Source organism: Dermacentor albipictus, chromosome 1 (assembly GCF_038994185.2).
Source record: "Dermacentor albipictus isolate Rhodes 1998 colony chromosome 1, USDA_Dalb.pri_finalv2, whole genome shotgun sequence".
NCBI lineage: Eukaryota > Metazoa > Arthropoda > Arachnida > Ixodida > Ixodidae > Dermacentor > Dermacentor albipictus.
Window position 1 is genome coordinate 122250448 of NC_091821.1, and position 22992 is coordinate 122273439.

The following is a 22992-nucleotide window of genomic DNA, read 5'->3' on the forward strand; positions in this document are numbered from 1 at the left end:
TTACGGCCATACCATCTGCATATACGCGCGTGCAGCTTGCGCGTGGCGTGCGCCTCGTTTTCTCTCATTTATTACTGCGAACAGCATTCTTGGGATTCTCGGACCCGTTTTCTTTCTGGCGATCTATCCAACCGTCTTCGTGATCCAATCCCAAAGAAAGTGCAGTCTAAAAATGTAGACCCGACCTCGTTCACCACCGCTCTTGAATGAAAAAAATAAAAAATAAATCCTTTAAAATTTATCCGGATTGATTTTCATCACAAAATAATGCTATTCGCATACTTGGATAGTCGTTGTAAATTAGTTTGGCCCGAAGTCGTTTTTTTTTTCTTCCTCGGTGCTATTTAATATCGCCTTACATACGCAGCAGCAATTGCGTCATCCGATGACGGCGCAGATTTAGCGCAGCGCATTTTTTTTTCCCTTCCCTGTGTTTGCAGCACGTGAAGTTACCACGGGAAGCATCGTGGGTACGTACCATGTGTTTTCTTGAGGCGCTTAAAGATGGTGTTCCGGCATGCCATGAAAATAATTTGTGGTGCATTTCAATTGTGAGCAGCGGCAACGTAGACTCTATGGAGGCTGAATCATTTTTATATATTTTTTTTTCTTTTAAACTAAACAGAGGAATATGTAGCTTGGAAAATGCAACTCCAACAGCCGCCTTGGAACGTGTGGTATGAAAAGTGTATATGTAGCGGGAATATTTTTTTTTTTTTTTGGTTTTACGTGCCAAAACCACTTTCTGATTATGAGGCACGCCGTAGTGGGGGACTCCGGAAATTTTGACTACCTGGGGTTCTTTAACGTGCACCTAAATCTAAGTACACGGGTGTTTTCGCATTTCGCCCCCATCGAAATGCGGCCGCCGTGGCCAGGATTCGATCCCGCGACCTCGTGCTCAGCAGCCTAATACCATAGCCACTGAGCAACCACGGCGGGTGTAGCGGGAATAATTCAATGAAACTATAGTAGCATACGTTTGCTTATTTTTATTTCTCTAAAAGACCTAGAAGAGATAGCGTGTGCTGGAAATCGCAATTGTGGCTTTCACACCCAGATTATTCAATCGCTGGACATGTGCCCGACAGACCACAATAATTATCAGCTAATTAGGAAAAATACTGAATTAACATTTTAATTAATTTGTTTAATGCAGACAGGCAGCAGCATTTAAGGCTGTTATTTTGAAAGACCATCCCATAATATATAATTTTTTAACGGGGAATCATCCACAGCACGCTCGCGGGCTTCCGCGATGTTCGTAGTCGGGCCGGGATGACGTAAAACTTGCCCAATCTGTTTTTATTCCCAATCCGCCATTAGCCTTCCGTGATAGGTCAAAATGGCTAGGGCCCAGCCCACTGGGCCCGAACCAGCGCGAGGTGGGGTGCCGGCGTGTAACGCCACGACTGGATATGGGCGTCTTGCGCTGGAGTTTGAGGTATAGTAGCGGCGCCTGGTGGCGGCGCGGGAAACGACATCTGGGTCGTACCAGCTTGGGTCGTATTGAGCCCTGGCTGTGGCGAAGCACGTTTCTAGGCCGAGTTTTGCGTCGATTCGCACTTTTTTCTGCCCTGTTGCGAGCGCGAAAAGGCTCGTCACTTCTCACAGACCACGCCGACCACGCTGCGAGCTCGCCGCAGCCTATAGTTTAACGAAAACAGACTCTCCGTGTGCCGTGGGACGTAATGCTAGGAGCAGAAGGAATCCGTGACGCCGATCCGGAGAGACATAGCCCAGCCTCGAAAAGGCGTCACTGTCATTACTTCTGCGTCGTGGGCTGCCATGAAAAAGAAGGCCTGAATCCCAACATCAGATTCTGCCGTTTTCCTTCAAGGCCTCACGAAGTGGAGCGTCTGGCGCGCTGCATATATAGCTGCAGTTCGTCGGGCTGCGTAAGCGAAACTTCGCGCCATGCTGACTGCTTCGCCTGTCTTGAAGCTTGCTTGATTATCTGCGTTCTAAATTTTGGTCTTTTGCACCTACAGTCCCGACAGCAGACCGACATAGCAGGAGGCACGGCTGGTAATTCACGATTCGAGACCAGGCCCCAGCGACAATTAACAATTCGACCGATGCGAAGTGGTCGTACGTGAAGTGACCAGGTGTGTGCAAATGAGCACAAATGGTCTGGCTCATTCGATGACAATTCACTACTCCACTACGAGGAGCACAGATTAAGAGAGTTAAATGCGCTCATCCTTGATCTCAAGCCAGCACGTTGAGGTAGCGAAGCAAGGCAGTATTGATTGCAGCACATCGATGTTCGAGCGCTGTCATTAGAACCTACATCAAGCGAGCAGCGCACGAGCTCGCGCTGCGGCGCAATTCGCACGTACGTGCGAGCTCGTATGCATTGCATCAGTTATTAGCAGTTACTAAAAGGGAAAAATGGCCGCTACTACAACGCAGACATGACTACTTGTTTAGCGGCATGCAGTCAACAAAGATTGCAGGAGGCCCGCCGTTTCGCGGCATGTGGAAAGACCGCTGCCGTCGCGGCGCGTACGATCGTGCGCTCGAGCAGTCGCGGCGCGTACCGTCGTGGGCTCGAGCAGTTCCGTACACATGATGCCTGCTTATCGCTGCTGTGGATTCATTTATGGCAAGCATTTCCTCGCGTTTGTGCGCCTGAATCTGGCAGCTAACGTGCAAACCTTACCTGAAGTTCCACTTCATACGCGACTCGCTTCACTTGCGATTGACACCGTGCTAAAACTTCGCCGCCTAATTCTTGAACGGCGTACACGCTTCGGCACTGCATAATTTCTTGCCTTTAGGCAGCGGGCCACCCCTGAAGAAATCTTCGGCGCCCGATATACGCTGCAGGCCGTGATACAACACAACCGAAAGTGGCGGGTCCATATTGTAAACGTGCTTTCCGAAGCAGACGACCGAGCTTGGTAGGAGCCATTTTAGGACAGAGGGCGCTTTTTAGCGCCTTTTTCGCAGCGCCCCGTGGGCAATGCAAGAGCCCCATAGCGCACGCTGTGTGTAAGGCGCTGATTGGATATGGAGCGCAATGACGTCCCACTCCCTGCGTGTGCGCAGATGGGATACCCAAGAAGGCTGCGTCATAGGCCGACGCTTTTGAAAGACATCACCGCGAACGGTCGGCATGATGTAGCCAATTAGTGCAACGTGACATAATTAAATGTTGTGCATACTTCACAAGATGTCTTTGTGTGCATAGTGGGGCTTGACTCGATCATGTGACATTTGAGCTCGTGGGATGCGCATTACTTTCGGTGATCTCGTAATATGGTTGTGTGGAATTACCCATAACGAGTTGACCTAACGTAGACAATGACCATAACAAACATCAGAGTAAAATACAATTTAGTTACATAGACAGACGAGGTACACCATCTCTACATTTGCATGCCTTTTAACGTGATCATCTGTAATAGTCTCTGTCGCCAAAATTGCAGTTTATCGGCTTCATTAAAAAAACAAGAAGAACTGCGAATCACGTTCGTTGTCGGAGAGGTGTGACATAGGATGGCGTAAGGTCACGCTGCACCGTATCGCCATACTCCAGAGTAGGCAGCAATCAAGCTTTACGGAAAACCTCTTGCCATCTCAGACCATAATGAAATTAAAGAGAGTAATCGGTAAACGCAGCATTATTTTATATCACGCATGTGAATCGACAGTTTGAGTCTCAAGAACATATTTTCACGCGCAATCACGTCATAAAACTAAAAATCTCAATAGTTTTAGGTGAATAACAAGCTTCGATTCTGCTGCATAATGTATGCTGTACGAGAAATAAAAAATAAAATTTTGAATATAACTGTTCAGTTCGTTAAATAATTCATCATTGCTGGTCGCGCATGTCACGTACGCCCCGTCATATAACCCAACCCTTCTGTGGCGACGAAATTGCACTGTTTACCACGGGTGGTGGAAATAAAAGAAATGTTAAGCTTAAAAAAGTTCAGATGGTTCTGGACGCATAGTGAAATCAATCTATTGTCGCATGTTTTCTTGTGCAAGGTTAAGTGATGCGCTGTATACCTTAGGAACACATAATTTTCAGGTAGGGCAAGGTAGTTGCAAAGCCTCCGCTTAAGCATTGTTGAATAACGAACACTTTCTTTTCCCTCATTCTCTACTGAGTTTTTGGATCCGGCGGCCACATAGCAGAACTTCCCGGTAAGCATACTTTGCGACTAATTAGTGTGTTTTAGTTGAGCGTGTTTACGCTCCGCTAAGCAGCTAAGTGGAGCGGAAGCGCTAATGCGCATGCGCCGTCCGCTTAGCCGTGAGCGGGCTTGCGGAGCGAGGAACACGGTCCACTTAGGGCCGATTTACGCTCGAGCCGCCCATCGCCGCAAGCCGCGCCGCATGCTTGCGGTCGCGCGAAAAATTGCACGTATGCAGCACTTGTGCACAAATTATCATTTACACTGTGTGCACAGTGTATACCTTACGCATTTTAAACCGAAATTTGTGCACAAGTGTTTGATACGTGTAATCTTTCGAGCAACCGCAAGCGTGCGGTGCGGCTTGCGGCGATGGGCGGCTCGAGCGTAAATCGGCCCTTAAGGCACGTTCACACAGAAGGCGGAGCGGACAAGCGGCCAAGCGGATCCGGCCAAGCGGCCGCGGATTTTCCGCTTTGCGGAAAATACGCGGCCGCTTGGCCGGATCGCGCCCGGACCGATTTTTTCCGCGCGGACAAGTTGGCCGCTTTGGCCGCAGCCAATCAGAACCCGACACGGCGGAAGCGCTGGTGAACGAATGTAAACGAATCTCTTTCTCTGGGCTTTTCGCTTCCGTTCTTGAAAAGCGTCAAAACGGCAAGTTGGGCGAGTTGGTTGGGATTTATAGTAAGGTTTGTTACAGCGCAACACAAGACAAGGACAAAAGAAGGTATAACACGACGACACGACGCCGTGTCGTCGCTTTATACCTTCTTTTGCCCTTGTCTTGTGTTGTGCTGTAACAAATCTTGAAAAGCGACTATACAAGTGGCGAGTAAAATGCCAACGATCTCGTCGTCTTCGTCTGAGCTCATTATTTTGCAGAAGTAGATAGCGGACGAGAGCGCTCCAACCCACGACGAAAAAAAATATCGAAAGTGCGCGTACAAACCCAAAGTACCGCGAGATGGTGGCACGTCTCTGAAATTGCTAAATATACTGCGAGATGCTCCGCCTTCCCGGCGGCGCGCACAGCCAGACAACGCGGCTGGTCTGAACAGACGCGGGCGCTCGCCGCCTCGCCGCTTTGAAAATCCGCTTAAGACGCTCTGCTTTCGGTGTGAGTTTGCCTTTAGAAGCTGCCTGAGCGGAGCGTGCTGCGCAACGCTTTGGCTAGCGTTGGCGTCAGAAAGCAAGCGTGCTGGCTATCACGTGGCGTTCCCCAAGACGGCGCTTTATTTTCGATTGGATAAAATGGACCGGTAACGCGTTACAAGTGCACGTCTAGGTACTTCATGGAGAAATAATATATATATATATATATATATATATATATATATATATATATATATATATATATATATAATGTTTTACTGTATAAGAGCGATCAATAGGTGTTTTTATACCCTGAATTTGGCCAGGGGGCGCTGCAACTACGAAAGGTCCGCTCCGCTACGCTAAACGTAAAACTAAAACGTGAAAATCGCCCGCCGCTCCGCTGTGGCTTAGCGGGGCAGCTCGGAGCGGAGCGTGCCGTAAAGACGCTCAACTAAGACACACTATTAGAGAGTTTTAGCTTGAGCGTTTTTACGGCCAGCGGGGCGGAGCGGGCGAGCGGATACACCAGCGGAGAGGCGCGCGAGAAAATAGTTTTAGCCGGGCGGATCGCTCGTCTTTTCGAGCGGAGTAGAGTCACTTTAGAGTCACTTGCTCTGCTGCTCCACCTATTGGTCACAATTCGAGTTAGAGTGAAAAGAATATCAATTAAACCTGCTAATAATGCGCTGAAACTGTTTAATAAAGGTAGGTTATGTGTTTTTAGTTAGTTATTTGGTTAAACTTCTAAACGGGCCTGAGCAGCGGTCGCCGTCGACAACGCAGCAGCGCCGGCGCTTGTGTTGACGGCTGCCATCCTGAATACCCATACACGCCCGCGCGCTTTTACGCACGCTCGCGCGCTGCCTATCGCTCCGCTGGAGAGGGCTTCCCAGCGGGCGTAAGCTGCGCTCCGTAAAAACGCTGGCCGGCCCAGCGACGTGCGCATGCGCAGTGGCGTCTGCGCTCGTCCGCTCCGCTCCGCTGGCCGTAAAAACGCGCAAGCTAAAACTCTCTATTATTTTGCTCTCCGAGAAGCCCCCTTATCGGGGGTGAACCCAGCCAATACCGTAGCAGACGGAAATAGGAGCATGGATGAAAGTTGAGACACTGACCTGCGCAATACTTTTTTTTATACGTACTCTTCTGAGGGCATTACTTCTAAGTTCACGGACGCAGGTTTATAACTGAGCATTTTGTGGAAACGAAGGCAACAGAGACGTTGTCTGTCTCAAAACTTGTGCCACCGCTGTCGTGGCCAGTGCAGACGTGAGACCGCTACGGTTGCTAGCGTTTTCTTTCTGGAAGTTCTCATAGACCTACTTTGTTGTTCAGCTCTGAAGCTTCACCAGACGATTTTGTACTCGCTCTGGCTGTGGGCGCCTTGTTTTTTTGTGACTTCTGGGATAGATGTCACGGTCATAAATTGGACTGAACATACGCTCAGCCGTGAATGTGCGACAATGCATGGCCGGTATCGTCAAGTAAAGCTAACCGGCAGAACACCACGAATTATATATGTTCTGTTCTCCTATCTGTTCTTCATGCCTATATGTATTTGTGGCCCGTTACTTTATGTACAGTGCTTCGCGGATAGGAATGATTCAAGAAAATGAAAAAAAAAGGTACTCAAGGTCCAGCCTGGTGACATCGCTTTTGATTCGTTCTACATTTGTGACCTAGCCAGAGTTCCTTTACAGACTTTGCATTGGTCTTTGTGCCTAGCGGTCAACTCGTTTCCACCATCTGTGAAGTCTAGGGAAGCCATGGCGCGTAAGTATTGGCAATATACATGCAAGTGTCGCATCCACAAATTACGGTTCCGAGAAGCTGCATGAACGAAACGATTCTAGCTAGTTAGAGGGCGTATGCATTGGAACCCGGCCACTTTGCGGCGCAGTGGTTCTTCGGCAGAAATGTGTCCGTCGTCATGTTTGTGGTTTTGATAGTTGCAGTGCAGCAAAGGACAATGCATTTTGCCAAGTATCTGAACCCATTTACCACGTGAGCAGCTACTTTCTCCCCTCAATCCACCCGCAACTTTGTGCGAAACTCTAGCGACCCTTCCCCCAACATGTAACGACGAAGACTGCGTCCCGATGGCGGCACAACGATAACGGCCTTTTTTGACTGACGTCCAATTATTAGAGCGAAGAACCACCTTTGTGACAGGGACGTTGGGAATGACTTTTGCATCGCGCATGAGCAATGCTGCCCCAACGCATTGTCTGCTTTTGCCTTCGAAATGCAATTCCGGGAGCCATCATTATGTCCGAGTCTCGTATGAGGCCTCACAAAAACGTGTAAAGCGCGAAAATTGCGAGTTAGCTGGTTCGTTGACACGTCCGGCTCCAAACTGCTCATTGCTCCAGATGGGTCCGCAGTTGCAGTGTTGAGCGATGTTTTGCTTGCTTCGCCAAATGTGGAGGGTGCGAGTGAGGTTATGGAGAGTGTGGGGAGCTTGCACGATGATGTTGCGGCGTAACATAACGGCTGGACCGATGGACAGACGGACACGGCAAATTCAGTTTCGAGATCTTAACTACTGCTGCAGTAAAGGTTTCATTGTATATGCTACGCGAACGTCCAACGGTGAATTTAGCCTGAATATGGAACTGATGCCTTCGGATAAGCTTGCGTGTCAGGGCGCATATACAGCGACATGGTTGACGGCTGTCCAAGTTGGTCAAGACGCAATCACAGTGGTGACTACATTCAAAGAATGGGTTTCTATGTGGTGACTCTAGCTTGTGAAACACGTAAAAAAGTATCTGAATGACCGCTGTGCAACTACAGTGCGCTGTACCTGCGCTGTACCTACAGTGCGCTGTACCTACCTGTACCTGTACCTCTACTATCGGTCCCATGGCAACAGTGATTATTCCTAAATGCCTGAGAATGGTCTCTGCAGCGGAAAGGTTAGCGATGTAGCCTAATTGTACAGCAATTTACAGGCAATATTTCAAGCTGGTGTAAAAGCTTGAAACAGAAGTCAGGGACTTTGTCGGCGGTTAGGCGATGCAGAACGGGAGCGGTGATCCAAATGACGACGACGTCGCCATCAGCGAGAAATTTCAACTTCTCTGGATCGAAGGAGTTAACGACAAACCTCCAAGAACTTGTACGTTTTTGTCAGCAAACGTCTTACGAACTAGACCCCACGTAAATTAAATCCGCGCGGTCTGCACATGGATTCCCGTGGTCATGCTCGCGAAGTTTGCTCCTCGGACAGTGTCAAGGGGTACTCACCACCGCAGTTCCCGATGTTGGCGCTGTACACGTTGTGCTCGGAGCCAGACAGGGATTTTACGCAATCGCTCAGTATCTCACTTAACAACTCTGATGCTGAAAAAGGTGTACGCGGGGGTGCGCAGCAGTAGCCATGATCTAAAGTCGCACAAACAATCGCCGAAGAAGCGCTGCGCAACGGCAGGAATGTTTTACTTGATGTAATCGAAGTGTTTAAGTGTCCTCGGTGCCGCATCACTGGCGAGCTTCAGATCCCATAACAAGGTTTCGAGACCGGGCGAGCTGGTGTTCTATGTTACTGTGAATCACCGGGACGCATTTTTACAATTGCTAGTAAGTAAAGCGGGGTGTGGCGCTTTTGACGGCGCTCGACGTTTCTGCGCAGGCGTGAGTAAGAGCGGGCGCGAGAGAGAAAATCTGGGGGCCTTTGCTCCTTGAATATGTGACTCTGCCTAGGCACTACGGAGGAGGTTTCTTAGCACGCGTTATATTCGTTTGTCCCCTAGACATGCCGGCATTGCGGAGTGCGGTCGAGTTAATACGCTTCGCCATTGGCTGCCCGCACGGTGAGGCAGTGGGCGCGGACGCCGCTTGGTGATCGCTGTGTCTGAAGGAGCAATGTTCTGACTGGTGTTGTATAAGGCGCGGGTCGCTTTTTTCGTCGCGACGATAGATCGGATTTTTTACCAGCACTGCTCCAGGAGGGCACATGTAACCTGCAAACGGAGGCCTCAAGAGAGCACCTGAGGTTATATTAAAGAAGGCGGCGCAGGATCTCCGGGGCACCCAAGCGCTAGCGGGGGGATCAAAGCTGGAAGCAGGGTGGCCCGTGGGTTGGGGACGCGCAGGCTTCTGCGAGCCCCAACCCACGGGCCGCCCTGCTTCCAGCTTTGATGTCCCCGTTGCCGCTTTACTGTCCTGGAGGCGCCGCCAATAATGCGAAATAATAATAATAATAATTGGAAATACGCCACCGGGACAAGGGGGATAGGAAAAGACGAAGACAAGCGTTGCCTGCCAACTGTTTTTTTTAATTTCGCGTAACATATACTATATGCACAATTGAAATTGATAATCATGAAACAAACTGATAAAACCAAATCCTGATAATAGCTAGTGCGTGATTATGTGCCGACAGTGAAACACCCTAAGTGGGCGCACGGTTTTCAGCACATCCTAAATATGATCATTATTTTCGCGAAAGAGCGATGGAAAGCTTGCTGACAGCACCATCTTGAGCAATGGTCGCGGCTTCGATAAGCTTCGATAAAGTCTTCCGAACGCATCCGAAATGCGAACAGTGTATAAATAAAAAAATTCGCGGAAAATAAAAACACAAATGGAAGTCAGCGCTTGCCTTTGTCTTTTTCTCTCCTTGTTCCGATGTGTCCTATATTTCACACTTGTGTTCCTACACGTTTCACTTAGATCTGTATGGCTCCTGGATGTAGGCTTGAATAACTGACGCGTGCGCAGCAATTCGATAATTCTTGACGAGTTACTCCATATGTTTTGTAGACGGTATTACCGTGATTCCTACAACAGTGGGTCCCCTTTCTCTGTGTGATTGTGTCACCTGGTCGCAGCTTTCGCGTTCCACAATGTTTTAAAGTCGAATGTGTACACATATTTCTAAATCATGCGACATAGCCGGGGCTCATTTGCATGGCACACTGCAGGAACACGCCCTGAATTTCACGGCCAAAAAGAGGAAGAAAGAGTTCATAGCGCAATATTGCCATAACACATTTATTAATAGTTTCCCTTTTTTTTATTCGGTGATATCACTCCCTCGAAAGTCACTCTAACATGCAGTTCGGTTAACGCGCGGTGCTGTGTCATTTACTATATTAGAAATCCCCGTCGATCCGTTTCGGCCCAGTCGAGAAGAATGGCCAGAGGGTAAGAGCGGGCAGCGGCGACACCTCGGCCGAAGACGACGCGGACGAGTCGGTCCCGTCGCACACGCTGGCCAAGTCGAGCAGTACGCTGGCCGTGCCGCTGCCGGGTGAGGAGAACCCGCCTGTCGAGCTCGACAAGCGCGTGCTGCCCACGGCCCGCGTCACAGCCACCGGCGACTCGCACCACGCTGTCAGGAAGGCGCACACTGTCCCCAAGCACAGGCACATGACGCATAATCGGCAAGCCAGCCGCAACGTGGAACTCAGCAAACCGCCGACGGTCTTCAAGAACGCGACCGGTGCCACGACCAAGAACAGTAAGCGCTTTCTTCCTGGCTATTCGCATGCTGGAAACTATGCTTCCCAACCAAGCTTTCCCGCTTTTACCTCAAGTAGAAGTTTATGCATTTACCTGTGTAGCAGTGTCAGCCATTATAGTTGTCGCTGTGATAGCATGTGACAGCGCGACCGAAGAAACGTTGCGTTCTTTCTGCACTTTGCATTTCTTCGCTTGTGCGATCGCACCATTTGGTTCTTTGTGGAATCGATATCGCAATTTCTCGGCTCGAAATTGACTGCGGCATCAAGTCGCAAACTAATTATTCAGTACCATGACCAAAAGTTGGTAACAGTAGTCTGGTAAGTTTGTCCGTAGACAAACGGAGCTTTTATAGTCAAGGATCAGAAAATACTTGTAGAGGAGAACACACGCTACTTTTACTGCCGTTTCGGGCTATTAATGACGGTCGTATTTCACATGGCGAACATCTAAGGCAATGTTCATTATGAAACTTGCTGACACTGACCGAACAACAAATACAGCTCACTCGGTCTACATTCGTGCGACCAAGTGATGGCTAGGTTTTTCAACAAAAAAGAGTGCCAAAAGTTCTAAGACCAAGACTACGAAACGTTACTGTTGTGAACCCCTTGTGCAAAGTCTCTTAAGGTATCCTAATAAGACGACAAGCATACATAAATTACACAGGACAATAAAGTGGTCGAAAGGAGTACACCACATTAATATTAAGATGTTTTTTGGTGAGCTACGTCTTTGTATTTAAAAAAAAAAGGTGGGCGTGCAAACCACAGCTTCTAAAGATACCGTAGCGACGGCTATAGTTCACCTTGTTTTTGTAACTCTGACCGCTCATCAAGGCCCGAAGTTAAGCGTTATATATTGCTTCTTCATTGCACAGCTCGAATCCTGGCATGCTTTATATCTGGCGATACCCCGACAAGCATGGACGCTTTGCCACCACCCGGAATTTGTGATTACCTCATCTATACGCGCGTCGGCTATGCCAGAGGCCGCCTTCGTTTCGCCTACCCGTCCAGTGAGTCCATGCCCTGTTACACGCCGCTAATTTTGTTCATCGGCGCCCGCTTTTTCTACCGCACAGTCTGCGTGAATAGCTGTGGTGAAAGGCCTGTCAGTCACAAATACATATTATTGCGCCACAATTTTTTTTTTCAGGGGGGGTGGGGGTGGGGGGGAGGTGTAGAGAAGGAGGGGGGCAGCCACTTGACCAGGGACGTGAAGGGGCGGGGAGGGCAAAGGAGGGCTGGGCAGGCCGCATACTAATACACAAATTTCGAGGTGAGAAGGGGGGAGGGAGGCACGTGCCCGGTGTGCCATTCCCCGGCTACGCCGCAGGTAGCTGCATATTCTGAAAATGAACGATCTCAGTTCATTTTCAGTGTACGAGTTGTTTGACATGTGCCAATATGTACACTTAAGCATGCCCTATATACGTCGTAAATAACTTCAGCGCCTGTGCATTGTCTTTGCTGCATTTATTCGTAAACGCAAACAACACCTGTATACTTTTCTTGATATTCGGAGGGGATAGCGTTTAGAATTGGTCTCTGAGTGTTAAAATAATTATGTTACATACCCGTGCTATGATAGTCTGGTATTTAGCATCCCGTGCTCGGTTGTCCGTTTCATTTGCCTCTTCGCAGGCTTACTGCAAGCCGACTCTTCGAATCAATCTGTTGCTATATTTGCCGCATTACGTGCCTTCTTTTCTGACTTGGCATATGAGTGGCTTGATCGCAGAGCGTTTTGTACTGGGACCTTTTTTTTGGCATTGTAAATGAAAATATACCGCTTTGTTTAGTAGTCGCCTACTACGTCTTCATCTTCATCTAGGGTGACGCGCGTTTCGTTTTCATTTTCCCTAAATTCGGTGTACTTTTGTGTTCATTTCCACGCAATCTTATTGTGTGTGAAATGTATTTTATAATAAACCTTTACCAGATTTTTCAATGAATAACCTGGAGCTCATAATTTCTTTCTTTTCGGCGAATATCTGTTCCCGTAATTTCGTTGACGCCTACACGCACTGTATGACTGCACATTCTACTTTTCACATTCGACACCGTAATTGCATCTAATACAGAGAATAACGAAGATTTTGGAAACTCTTTGTCTATCAAATGCACAAAGAAATACGGCGATGGGACTGCAGGAATTGAGAGAGTGCATCAATCACATTTGAACTATAATAGAATGATACTTTATTTGTCACGTTTTATAGGGTACAGAGTTCGAGAGATTAATAAAAAAAACATGTACAGAGAGGACCCTCCCCCCGCCCCACTCTTCATCAGTGAACTCGCCCGGTTCATCTGCCACAGTGGCCACAGAGCAAAAACTGCAAAGGTCGGCGGAGCACGCACCAGGGTCCCCTCTACCACTCTGCGTACCCTGTCCCTCTTCTCGTCTACACGATTCTCGGTTTCGTCATAGCACAATGACAGACAGAACAAAAGCAAACCTGAAAAGTAAAGAGTACATATTGTTGGGGCGGCAGGCTATACCTTGACCTCGTCGGACTCCTAGTATCGGAGCATATATAGGATCGCAGCTGCGCGCCCATCATTGTCTTGACTCTTTGGTAAATTTGCTTTCTCGGGCCCTTTTCGGTAAGGGCTAAATTATAGAAAAAAAAATTTCGGCGTATCTCTTCAAATTAATTTTTTTTCGGTTTAAACCAAACACGCTGAAACCTAGGGTGGCATCGAACGAACAAAAGTTATCCGGTATAATAATAACGAGAAGGGAAGAGTTGACACTGCAGCAGCCTGCTGAAAGTAGAAAAAAGAACATCTCCGAGATTTTCTGCGTGTAAGGAATCGGTTTCTGAGTGTTCAAATAATTATGTGTCATACCCAAGCTACAGAGGTACATTGCGATGTCCGAGTTTTCAACGGCGCCAGTAGCACTAATTTTTCACACTTGTTTCTAATTAATTGATGGATATTATTTTTTGGCGCAAGGGCCAGAATGGCCAAAGAGCACCATGACACTTGGTGATGAATGGCAATGAGAATAGTTGAATATGGTGAAAATCGAGTGGCTGTATATTGGTCTAAAATATTCGCTGTAAATTGTGTAAAATATGCATCTATTAAAATAATGTCAATGAAAAGTAAGTTCTATGGTTGTAAAAGTACGTTGTGAAGGATTAGATACTAAAACGTGTTAATTTATAGCAGCACTAGTGCCTCTGCAGAGCCCTTCAGCGCAAGGGCTGCGAGGCATGTGCTCTGTAAGTGACTGCATTGCAGCTACAGCTTCTAAGCAGAGGCTGTGCTACAAATAGCCTGGCCAAATGATTTCTATGGTATTCGTTTCTTCTAAGAATTTGAGTACTGATTTAAAATGAAATAAAGGGTCATTGCCTAAAAAGAAGACTGGGTGCAAAGGTATATTATGACGGTATAAGGAAGGGAAGAGCTTTTTTCTCTCCTCTTCTAATAATGGGCACTGAACGAGAACATGAAGGACTGTAAGTCTACTGCCACACCTAGTGCATGTCGGATGGTTAGTTCCAGTTAGAATATAGGAGTGAGCGCTATAGGTGCGCCATATTCTTCATCTACAGAGCAGTACTTCCTGGTGTCTTGCTGTTCTTTCAGAGATCCAGTTCTCTTTTTGGTTTGATTAGGTGCAGTTTGTTGGATATCTGAGTGTCCCATTGCCTCTGCCAATATTTCCGTAATTTAAATCGTAAAAATGGCTTAAGGTCTGTATACGGTAAATATATATTAATGTTTGCATCACAAAAAGCTACAGATGTAGCCCTTTCGTCAGCAGTTACGTTGCCCTCTAGGCTTCTATGGCCAGGCACCCAACAAAGAACAATTATTTGGTTCGTCATGTATACTGGTCATAGAAGGTTGTAGACTTCATTAAGGATAGAGTTTTTGTGTTTTCGAAGACTCGGTATGCCACTAACAACGCTTAATGAATCTGTGAATATAACAGCCTTTATTATACCTGTTTGCTTTATGTTTCACAGCAGAGAGGATCGCGTATGCCTCCGCTGTGAAGATGCTGTTGTTTGGATTTAATGCACCGGACGTTGAAAATGATGGTCCGAGAGCTGCATAAGCTACACCATAAGTAGACTTTAAAGCGTCTGTATAAAACTCCACGCAGATATACTTGGCCTGGAGTTCGAGAAAGTGTGAATGTATGTGCACCTCAGGCGCATGTTTTGTTATTGCAACGAAAGACATATCACGCTGGATAGTCTGCCATTCCCAAGATGGTGCAAGGTTAATGGTAGTGATTACGACTGTTTCTAGATGTTGAATACCAGTTTTATTAGCCAGTTGTTCTAAGCGCACTGACAGAGGAGCTCGAACAGATGGGCGGTTACGGTGAAGTCTTTGCAGAATGCAAGTCAAGTACAGTTGAGTAATACGGATGTTCGTTATTCGATTTACATTTTAAAAAGTAGGAGAAGCTCAGATATGTTCTGCATAGGTGTAAGGACCATTCGTTGGCCTCGACATACAGACTTTCCACAGGACTTGTTCTAAATGCGCCTGTTGCCAGCCGTACATCTAGATTGTGGACTGGGTTGAGAATGTTTATGATACTATGGTAGATAGAATGCACCAGAGGGTGATACACGAATAGATCATATACTCGGTGTCTCACGTAACTTGTGTCAAAATTTAAAAATATGCGAGTGCCGCGTAGCTGGATATAAACAAGGTAATGTTGTTTGACGTCCCTTAGAGCAAATCAGACTATCTTTCTATTTCACCTAATTATATAATTAGTTATTATTAATAATTTGCTTCTCAATTATTGTAATCAGAGCAAAATTGTCCATCAGAACACTGTACGCCGACATGAAAAATTCCCAGTCCATCATTCTGTTGCTCAATACGTGCTACATTTTTTTTTTTTTCAAGCCTGAAAGAAGCCCGGAAAAGCACGCGAAAAGTGCGGCGCAACACGTCGCGCGGCATTTTCTCGTTTTTGGCGGGTTTTCCGGTTAACAATTTTCTGATTGACAGTGTTGCTCTGATTACAATATTTAGACTATAATTAATTAAAAACTAATTATGCAATTACGCGAAATACAAAAGATAGTCTGACTTGCGCCAAGCGACGGCAAACAGCATCATCTTGGTTCTGTCCAGCTATAACGTGGCACCAGCGTATTTTTCAATTTTGGCACAAGTTACGTGGGGCACCCTGTATAGTCGCCCAAGTAACCTGTACTTCAGAAACTCGTTCGTGAGGGACAATGAAGTTTGTTCCATGGCTTACACACGACTCTGTCGGCTGGACTTGGCGGCACACGCTCACCCCAAACCTCCGGTGTCCGGTCGTGCAGCGTTCAAGAAGTTTCGCGAGCAGGCTCGCGTCGCCCAGTCGACCAGCGTTCGCAGTGGCTGGGGCGTTGCGCTGAACGCGGCCGAAGCGATGTCGGGCCAGAGCGGCGTCTGGGGCGAGCACCGGCAAGAGTTCGGGCTGCAAGTGCACCGGCTGCTCGTCGCCTACGGCATCTCCTGTTTTGGCCTCGCCGACGTCCACACCACGGCGGCCGACTTCATCGATACTGCCAACGACTACCTGGACTTCTATAAGGTGCGCCGCCGTACGACAACGATGCAGAGGTCGTGCCGATGGATACTGTGACAGTTTATTTTCTGCTATCCCTCTCTGCCCTTGGGCATCTTAATCGTGACTTCATAGTTACGGTCTGCTTGCGTAGGCTTCGCTTTATGGCGGTAGCCATGCGTGACCCTGCAACTGAAGCCTTCCACTGAGTCTGAGATTTTATGGTCAGGGTTGTGCTGTGTGCCGCATCACAACTATGTGCAAAGGTAATGCTATACAGCCCTAAAGCGCAGCAAGTGTAAACATTATTTCATCCGCCGTTCTTGTCTTCTTAGGTCTCGCGCAGTAATGCAAGTTACCGGACAACACTGGATAGCCTAATAGCTTCGCAGCGTTTAATGGAAGGCTGTTTATGTTGCACGTACCCTTTGTATATGAGTTTCTACAATTAACTAACACTAGTTACACCAAAATAATCAGCAGCCGTATAATTAAATACTGCATGACAAAGGTCGGTACGACAAGCGGAACTCGGTCCGCACGAAATTACGGTACGTAGCGCAACTCAACTGTAATATCATCATCGCCTTTGTGGAATACGACTGACTGTCTTCGTTCAAGTTGCCGGAAGAATAAATACAAATGCATATATTGAATATTAATTACGCTCTTTGCAGCCGATATAGCTGTTTTTCTTTCTTATTCTTCACGGCTTGCTTGCAGAGCTTCCGCGGCATACTTGAGAAGTTTCCAGTTCCTTTAGGGCCAAAGCCGACCTTGTTTTTCGGCATGCGTGTCCTCGGCATGTTCTATTCCAACCGGGATGCCTTCCGGGACAGAGTCGGCAACGTCCTGCAGTAAGTGATTGTAATACTGTGCGATGTGGCGACTCGCCTGAAGGTAATTATGCTCCTCTGAAGTCACTGTCAAGTTGAACTACTACTGTAGTGGCAGTTGAAGTAATTTTTATTTACATGTACACCAATGTTTGCAATTGAAATACCTATTAGGTGGCGTGATTTCACAAACCAGATACAGCGGTATGTTTTACAAAAGACCCCTCAGCACCGTCCCCCCCCCCCCCCCCGAGAAGAACTGCGTAGGTTTCGTTATTATGCTAAGAAATTATCAGTACACGGGCCTTTTTTTTTTAAGCCTGCGGCCGTCATAACATAACCGCCGCGTTCGGAAGAGGGTGCGTAACTTTCATAAGGTAACCGTCTCCTCGTGATCGTTGTCGTAAACACCATTTTTATTGACCTACAAACACAGATTAAGATGCAACATCGCGTTGTAGATTGACATGTTGATGTTTTATCCAGGATTTTCATATAAATTCGCGGTATTCGATAGGCACTTCAAGTGTGCCTTTGATCGTCCGCGACGATAGAGAACAAATTGGTAAAAAAAAACACAAACAAAGGTGGTGCCACTAATGCTCTTAAAGCACATCCATACAGTTTCGCATGCACCTGAATTAATATTAGGAATGAATTTCTCACGTAATCACTTTTGAGTTAATTTCGGAAAGGATCATACGCTTGTCACCCTGAGAAGTCCACGTCAAAATCATAACGTGACAGCGAGCTATGCGAAACTTCGGGGTGGCGGTGCCACCCGTCTTTCGTGCATTTTTTCTGGCTTGAAGCCTCCTGTCCCTGGTAGAGCAATAGTTTCTTTTCCTTTCTTTTTTGTTTCAAAAGCGTAATTAGTGAACACAGCTGGAATAATTAACCCTCGTATTCAGAAATGCAGCTTAACTTGCAGCCTACGCTCGACTCGAGCGTCATTTAGATCAAGTCAAGCATGGGCTTCAAGTTAAGATGCAGTTAAGATCCAGTTAAGATGCATTTCTGCATACAAGGGTTAGTATTTCTCCTTAGTGCCCATTTAAGTTGCAATTCCATGTGGTCGTTGAGTACTTGGCCGTGTGCAAATTGGCTGATGCGACTTGCGACGGTTCCTGACCTCAAAACATTTGCTTTGTTGGCAGGTTTGTTGATATCTTCATCTATCAAACGCACGTTTCCAGGATTACGAAGATGTGCGTCAGCGTTTTTCCATCCAACAGATACTACCCAGGAATCGACGATCAAGACTCATTCGTGCGTTGTCCTTTTGATTATATTTGCAGTGACACAGCTCTTGAGAGGCGCGCCTATCGATGCTTTGTTTTCACTCAGCTAACGTAAACAAGGTGGAATTTTCGTCGCCCACATGGTTCAATAAAGAACTTCGGATCTTTGCTTATCTTGTTTATCCGGGAAAAATAAAGAGACGCTGTCGTATTCGTGCCTGGCCATCGCAAAAGCAAACTGCTGTAGAGACGGGGACTGGGCTGGTATAATGTAGCGCTTCCGTTCGTTAAATTCTATTTCTTTTTCATGACCCACCGCTCATAACCAGCCGATTCTGATGATAACGTAGGCGAGGTGCCGTTCGAACCACTGACGAAGCAAAAAAATAATAATTTGAACAGATTCGTTGCATTATCCTGGCTCCCAGGCGCTCTATAACGTAAAACTACGCATATTCTGATTTTATTTCAATCTCTTTGCGTCAACATCCTTGACCACATTCCTTCTGTCTTCGTTATTAACAGGACGACGCTTTACGGACGCTCACACCTCCACTTGTGTATAGAGACGACTTCCACTTGCTCTTGTCCATAAGCTTGAGCCTTTTAAGATTCAGCATGAAAGGGCCTGATATTGAAGAAATCCGAAGGCCCTGCAAGAGCATGGTGTCCTTGCCTTTCAAGGTGGTAGGTATTCCATAATTATTACTGAACGACATCCTAGCCTTGACTGACTAAGTCTAGCGAACAATGCGATAGAACGAATGCTCTGACTGGTCGTTGCGCGCTTTTGAATTTGTGACGAAAACATGCGATCTGTGTGAAAATTAAATAAGTGTGTGCGTAATCTTAAGGGGCTGACATGTTTCTTGAACTGTTCTTCAATTTTTTTTTCAGTTTAATTCTTGATGAAGACCTCGGAGCAGAAGCGTCCTATGCAATGGGGCGCTTGCGCAATGCTCCGAGAAGCATATATTTTGAAAATCTAGAAGGCACAGCACCTTAGCAACCCCAGTTGAACGCGATTGGCTGAAACAAATCCGGCGGCGCTCGATGCCCTTTGCAACTCCCGTGGAAGTACGTCGCGCCACCGAACCCCTTTTACGCTAACCTAATCTAACCTAACCTAATCCTTACCTAACTTATCGGGGGCGACACGCAAAGGCAGTAATCCTCACGGTGTGACAACAGAGCGTTGCTGGCGGCGTTTCAGCTAACCACATTCAACAATGATTTCTAAGACGCTGTGCCTTCTAGATTTTCAACATACACCTCCGAGGAATCTACACAAACGTCTCACCACTTATTTTGAGGGAGGTGATGTAAATGGAAGACGAGTTTACTGACTGAACAACTGACACAATTCCATCTAAAACAGCATCGTTAGACAACTGTACGTTATGCACCGTTTATATCAACCAAGATCACTGCCGGTGCAGCCAGTGTCAAGTGAACAGAACATGTCGAAACACTAAATTGTCCGCACTTCTAAGGCTTTCTATTCAGTGGTTCTAAGACCTCGGTTACCTCCAAACATGACGTGAAGGACAATAAACTGCATTTCTCAATACTTTTTTTTTCGGCAATCCATTCACATATATGCGGCGCCAAGCACTTTACGGCCGTGCATTTTTGCTAGTTAAGACAACAGTGAGCTTCGTTACTACTTTAATCGGGATGACTATAGAACTTTGGTGCTCTGTACGCTTACTGCATCATGCCATCAGTCGCGGGTGTCTGTAGAGTGCAACGCTAAATAAGTACGCCCCATAAGCGTGGTTTCGGACATGGTGCCTTCAGGAATGACTCTCATTTGTGAGCGGTCGGCCTCGGTAGGCGAGTGCCACACAATAATTGTGAGCATACATTTCGGAGTAAACATGGCATGCATACTTGTTTGACTCGTCTTTTGCTTCCCTATCTCTTCTTTTCTCGTTGTGTCCAATATGCGCAGTACTGTAATACCACTGGATTCAGCGAGGACTCGGAAGACGAGCTCCAGATTGGTGTCTATCGTTTCAACGAGCGGAGATCTTTGGTGGACACGTTTGAAACTCCAGACGTGATTGAATTCAAGGTGTGGATGATTTATATTAATTTTATTGCATTCAACGGATTTATGTGAGGCAGAAAAAGTTGTATCGGTTACCTTCAGTGTGTAACCGCAAGTAAATGTTGCTTATGACAGGACCAAAACTGCTATTACACTCAGTAGGTGACGGACAATTCGGGAGTTATCATACGCAACTTGTTTCACTGCGCCAGGAGCATCTCGCAGTGAAGAAAACGTCACAGTGTTTGATGCACGTTTTTATAGCACTCGCAAAAGAACTTGACCTTGACATTATGGAAATACAAAGGGACTAATGATAGTCAATATTAGAATAAGTTCTTTGCAATTATTTTTCTCATTCATACCCATAGTCATTGTACTTCTAAGCATCGCTGCTGTATTGTAACCCGATGCTACTCTCCAGTGGTGAAAGCTATACTTCTTTGAAGTACGTGCTTTCAACATTCCTTTGATTAACGCTGTGTAGTTGCTGGCAGCTTGTTAAACTTTATCGCCGCAGCAGCGAAGGGTCTTTTCTGAAAAATCCTAATTTTTCAGAACATGCAGTTTCGTTTATATAGAAGAATCTGTGTGCACCTTCAGGTAGATATATTCTTTGTTCGTTCGCAAGAGTTTGTTTCAATAATTTGACAATGGGCCTGTACTCACGAAAAGGACATCAGGCCAGAATTTTTCGTAAGAGAAAATTTCAGCCGATCTGGATATATTATTAGCGAAGGCGGCTGGCAAATGGTAACGGCTCCTTCCGAAAGAAAATATATGTGAATTCGGCCCCAGCTACGTAACTTCTGTTCATTTTGACTTCTTTGTTTTCAACGCCGGCGTCTCGTTTATTAAAACAAGCACGGCGCATACGTCGCAGTCCTGTAAGAAATAAGAAAAAATGCCGCAAAAACAAAAGCCCGTATTCATAAAGTGTTCTTACGCCATAGTTGTACATAAGAGCAAATTCCAGCCACTCCTGATACTAGACATACAATTAGCGAGAGAGAGACAAATAGCTTTATTTTCGTCGTAAGGTTAAAGAGTGGGACCCTTAATCTAGGGCTCCAATGGCCATGGTGATGTCGCGGACCCGCCGGACCAGCGCCTGCTCAACCTGCGGGTTTCCGTTTCTTAGTACAGCCGCCATGCTATCCAGGGATGGGATATGGTAGGTGTAAGGTCTGTGTCGAGGCCGCGGGTGCTGGCACTCCAGCGTTACGTGCATGAAATAACGTTGGGGTGTCCCCACATCCCGGACAACGGGGGAATAGTATGTGGGGTGAAGGACATATAAGAAGTGGACGTTGGGGAAGGTGTTGGCCTGCAATTGCCTTATAGCTACTACGCCCTCTCGAGATAGTGACGGATGCGGGCGTTGCTATCGGAGCCGGCACTGCCTACAGAGAGTATCTCGATACCTTACTATTATCGAAGGCTGTCTGCCAATAGCGAAGAGAACATACGAACGAAAACTTTTGTGAAATCGGCTGGTTATTTGAAAAGCGGGAGAGCTTTCCCATAAAAACTGAGGTACAGAAAATTTGAGAAAATATTGGATGCTTGAGATATCATTAGCGAAGGTTGGTGGCCAGTGATAAAGAGTGCTTGTTATGAGCGAAATTGTGAATTGGGCTTTGGAAGAAATGGGACTTCGGAAGTTTGGTGCCCGAGCTTGCAGCTATAGCTATCAGCTGTCACGCTGTGGTATGGAGAAAGTAGTGATTCAGTACAAGTCACCAGAGGATGCCCCTCGCAGAGTGCTCTTTCACAGCAGCGCACCGAAAGGCGCGCTGCGTGGTTCACTAAGGTACGGTTTTCACCTGTTGGCACATATTTTAGTTGCATGCGCTCTGCCAAAACACTCAATTTGGAATGGAGACGAAGTACGAGGCTAGAAGGCAAAAAGATCACGAAAAAAAGGCGTGCCTTGGTGCTTTCAATTGCTATGTGAACAGGGTTTGTGTTTGTCAGCGTGGTACACGCTTGTGTGCTTAACATATTTTGCAGATGAACGACGTGATGCGAGAGTACCAGGTCAACGGCTTGGATATCGGTTTTGCTGCCTTCTACTTGGAACACGAGGACTACCGTGGCGAATGCGGAAACAGCTTTGCCAGGCTCCGAATGATGTCCAAGTGTCTGCGAAACTTCGTATAACAAAAATATCACAAAGTCAAAACAGGTAGATCTATAAAAGCAAATGACTGCGCCTCAAGTTTATCTTTTTGCTCATAGACTAAGATGCCTCCATGTGCCCAGAACCTTAAACACTGTGGGTCAGTCGGAAAATACGCCCTTGCTACACATTACCTGGACACGCACCGGCTCCGCCCTTCAACAAGCGACGGCGGGCTCCGTTCAAAGCACGCCATTCGTGATTCGGGTGCAGCCTGCAGCCTGTCTGCTCGCGAAGCCAGGGCATAATGTTTCGACGGAAAAATTGAACCTCGGATATGACAGCAAAACTGCAACATATCAATGGTCCTAAAAACAAAACTAGTACAATCTGTTTTTATTCCACTCTTCTGACGTCAAATTAACGTGACCGCCGACGCACGCATCGTGCGGTGACCCGCAGCGTTGAACCG

At 46.9% G+C, this 22992-nt stretch overlaps 1 protein-coding gene across 4 annotated transcripts in view; it reads left to right on the top strand.

The window, feature by feature from the left end:
- LOC135904845 (uncharacterized) overlaps positions 1-22609 on the top strand; it is a 63011-nt gene extending 40402 nt beyond the window's left edge. For 2 of the 4 annotated variants that reach the window (XM_065435828.1, XM_065435830.1), the window contains 11 exons: positions 441-470; positions 4126-4161; positions 6972-7019; positions 10378-10713; positions 11596-11733; positions 16042-16295; positions 16992-17125; positions 18262-18373; positions 18871-19032; positions 20300-20422; positions 22412-22609. In XM_065435828.1, the coding sequence (XP_065291900.1) occupies positions 441-470; positions 4126-4161; positions 6972-7019; positions 10378-10713; positions 11596-11733; positions 16042-16295; positions 16992-17125; positions 18262-18373; positions 18871-19032; positions 20300-20422; positions 22412-22561 (1523 nt within the window). In that variant the 3' untranslated portion in view covers positions 22562-22609. The remainder of the gene's footprint in view (positions 1-440; positions 471-4125; positions 4162-6971; positions 7020-10377; positions 10714-11595; positions 11734-16041; positions 16296-16991; positions 17126-18261; positions 18374-18870; positions 19033-20299; positions 20423-22411) is intronic. The other 2 variants (XM_070533250.1, XM_070533254.1) reach the window with 1 other exon arrangement.
- The last annotated feature ends 383 nt before the right edge of the window (positions 22610-22992 follow it).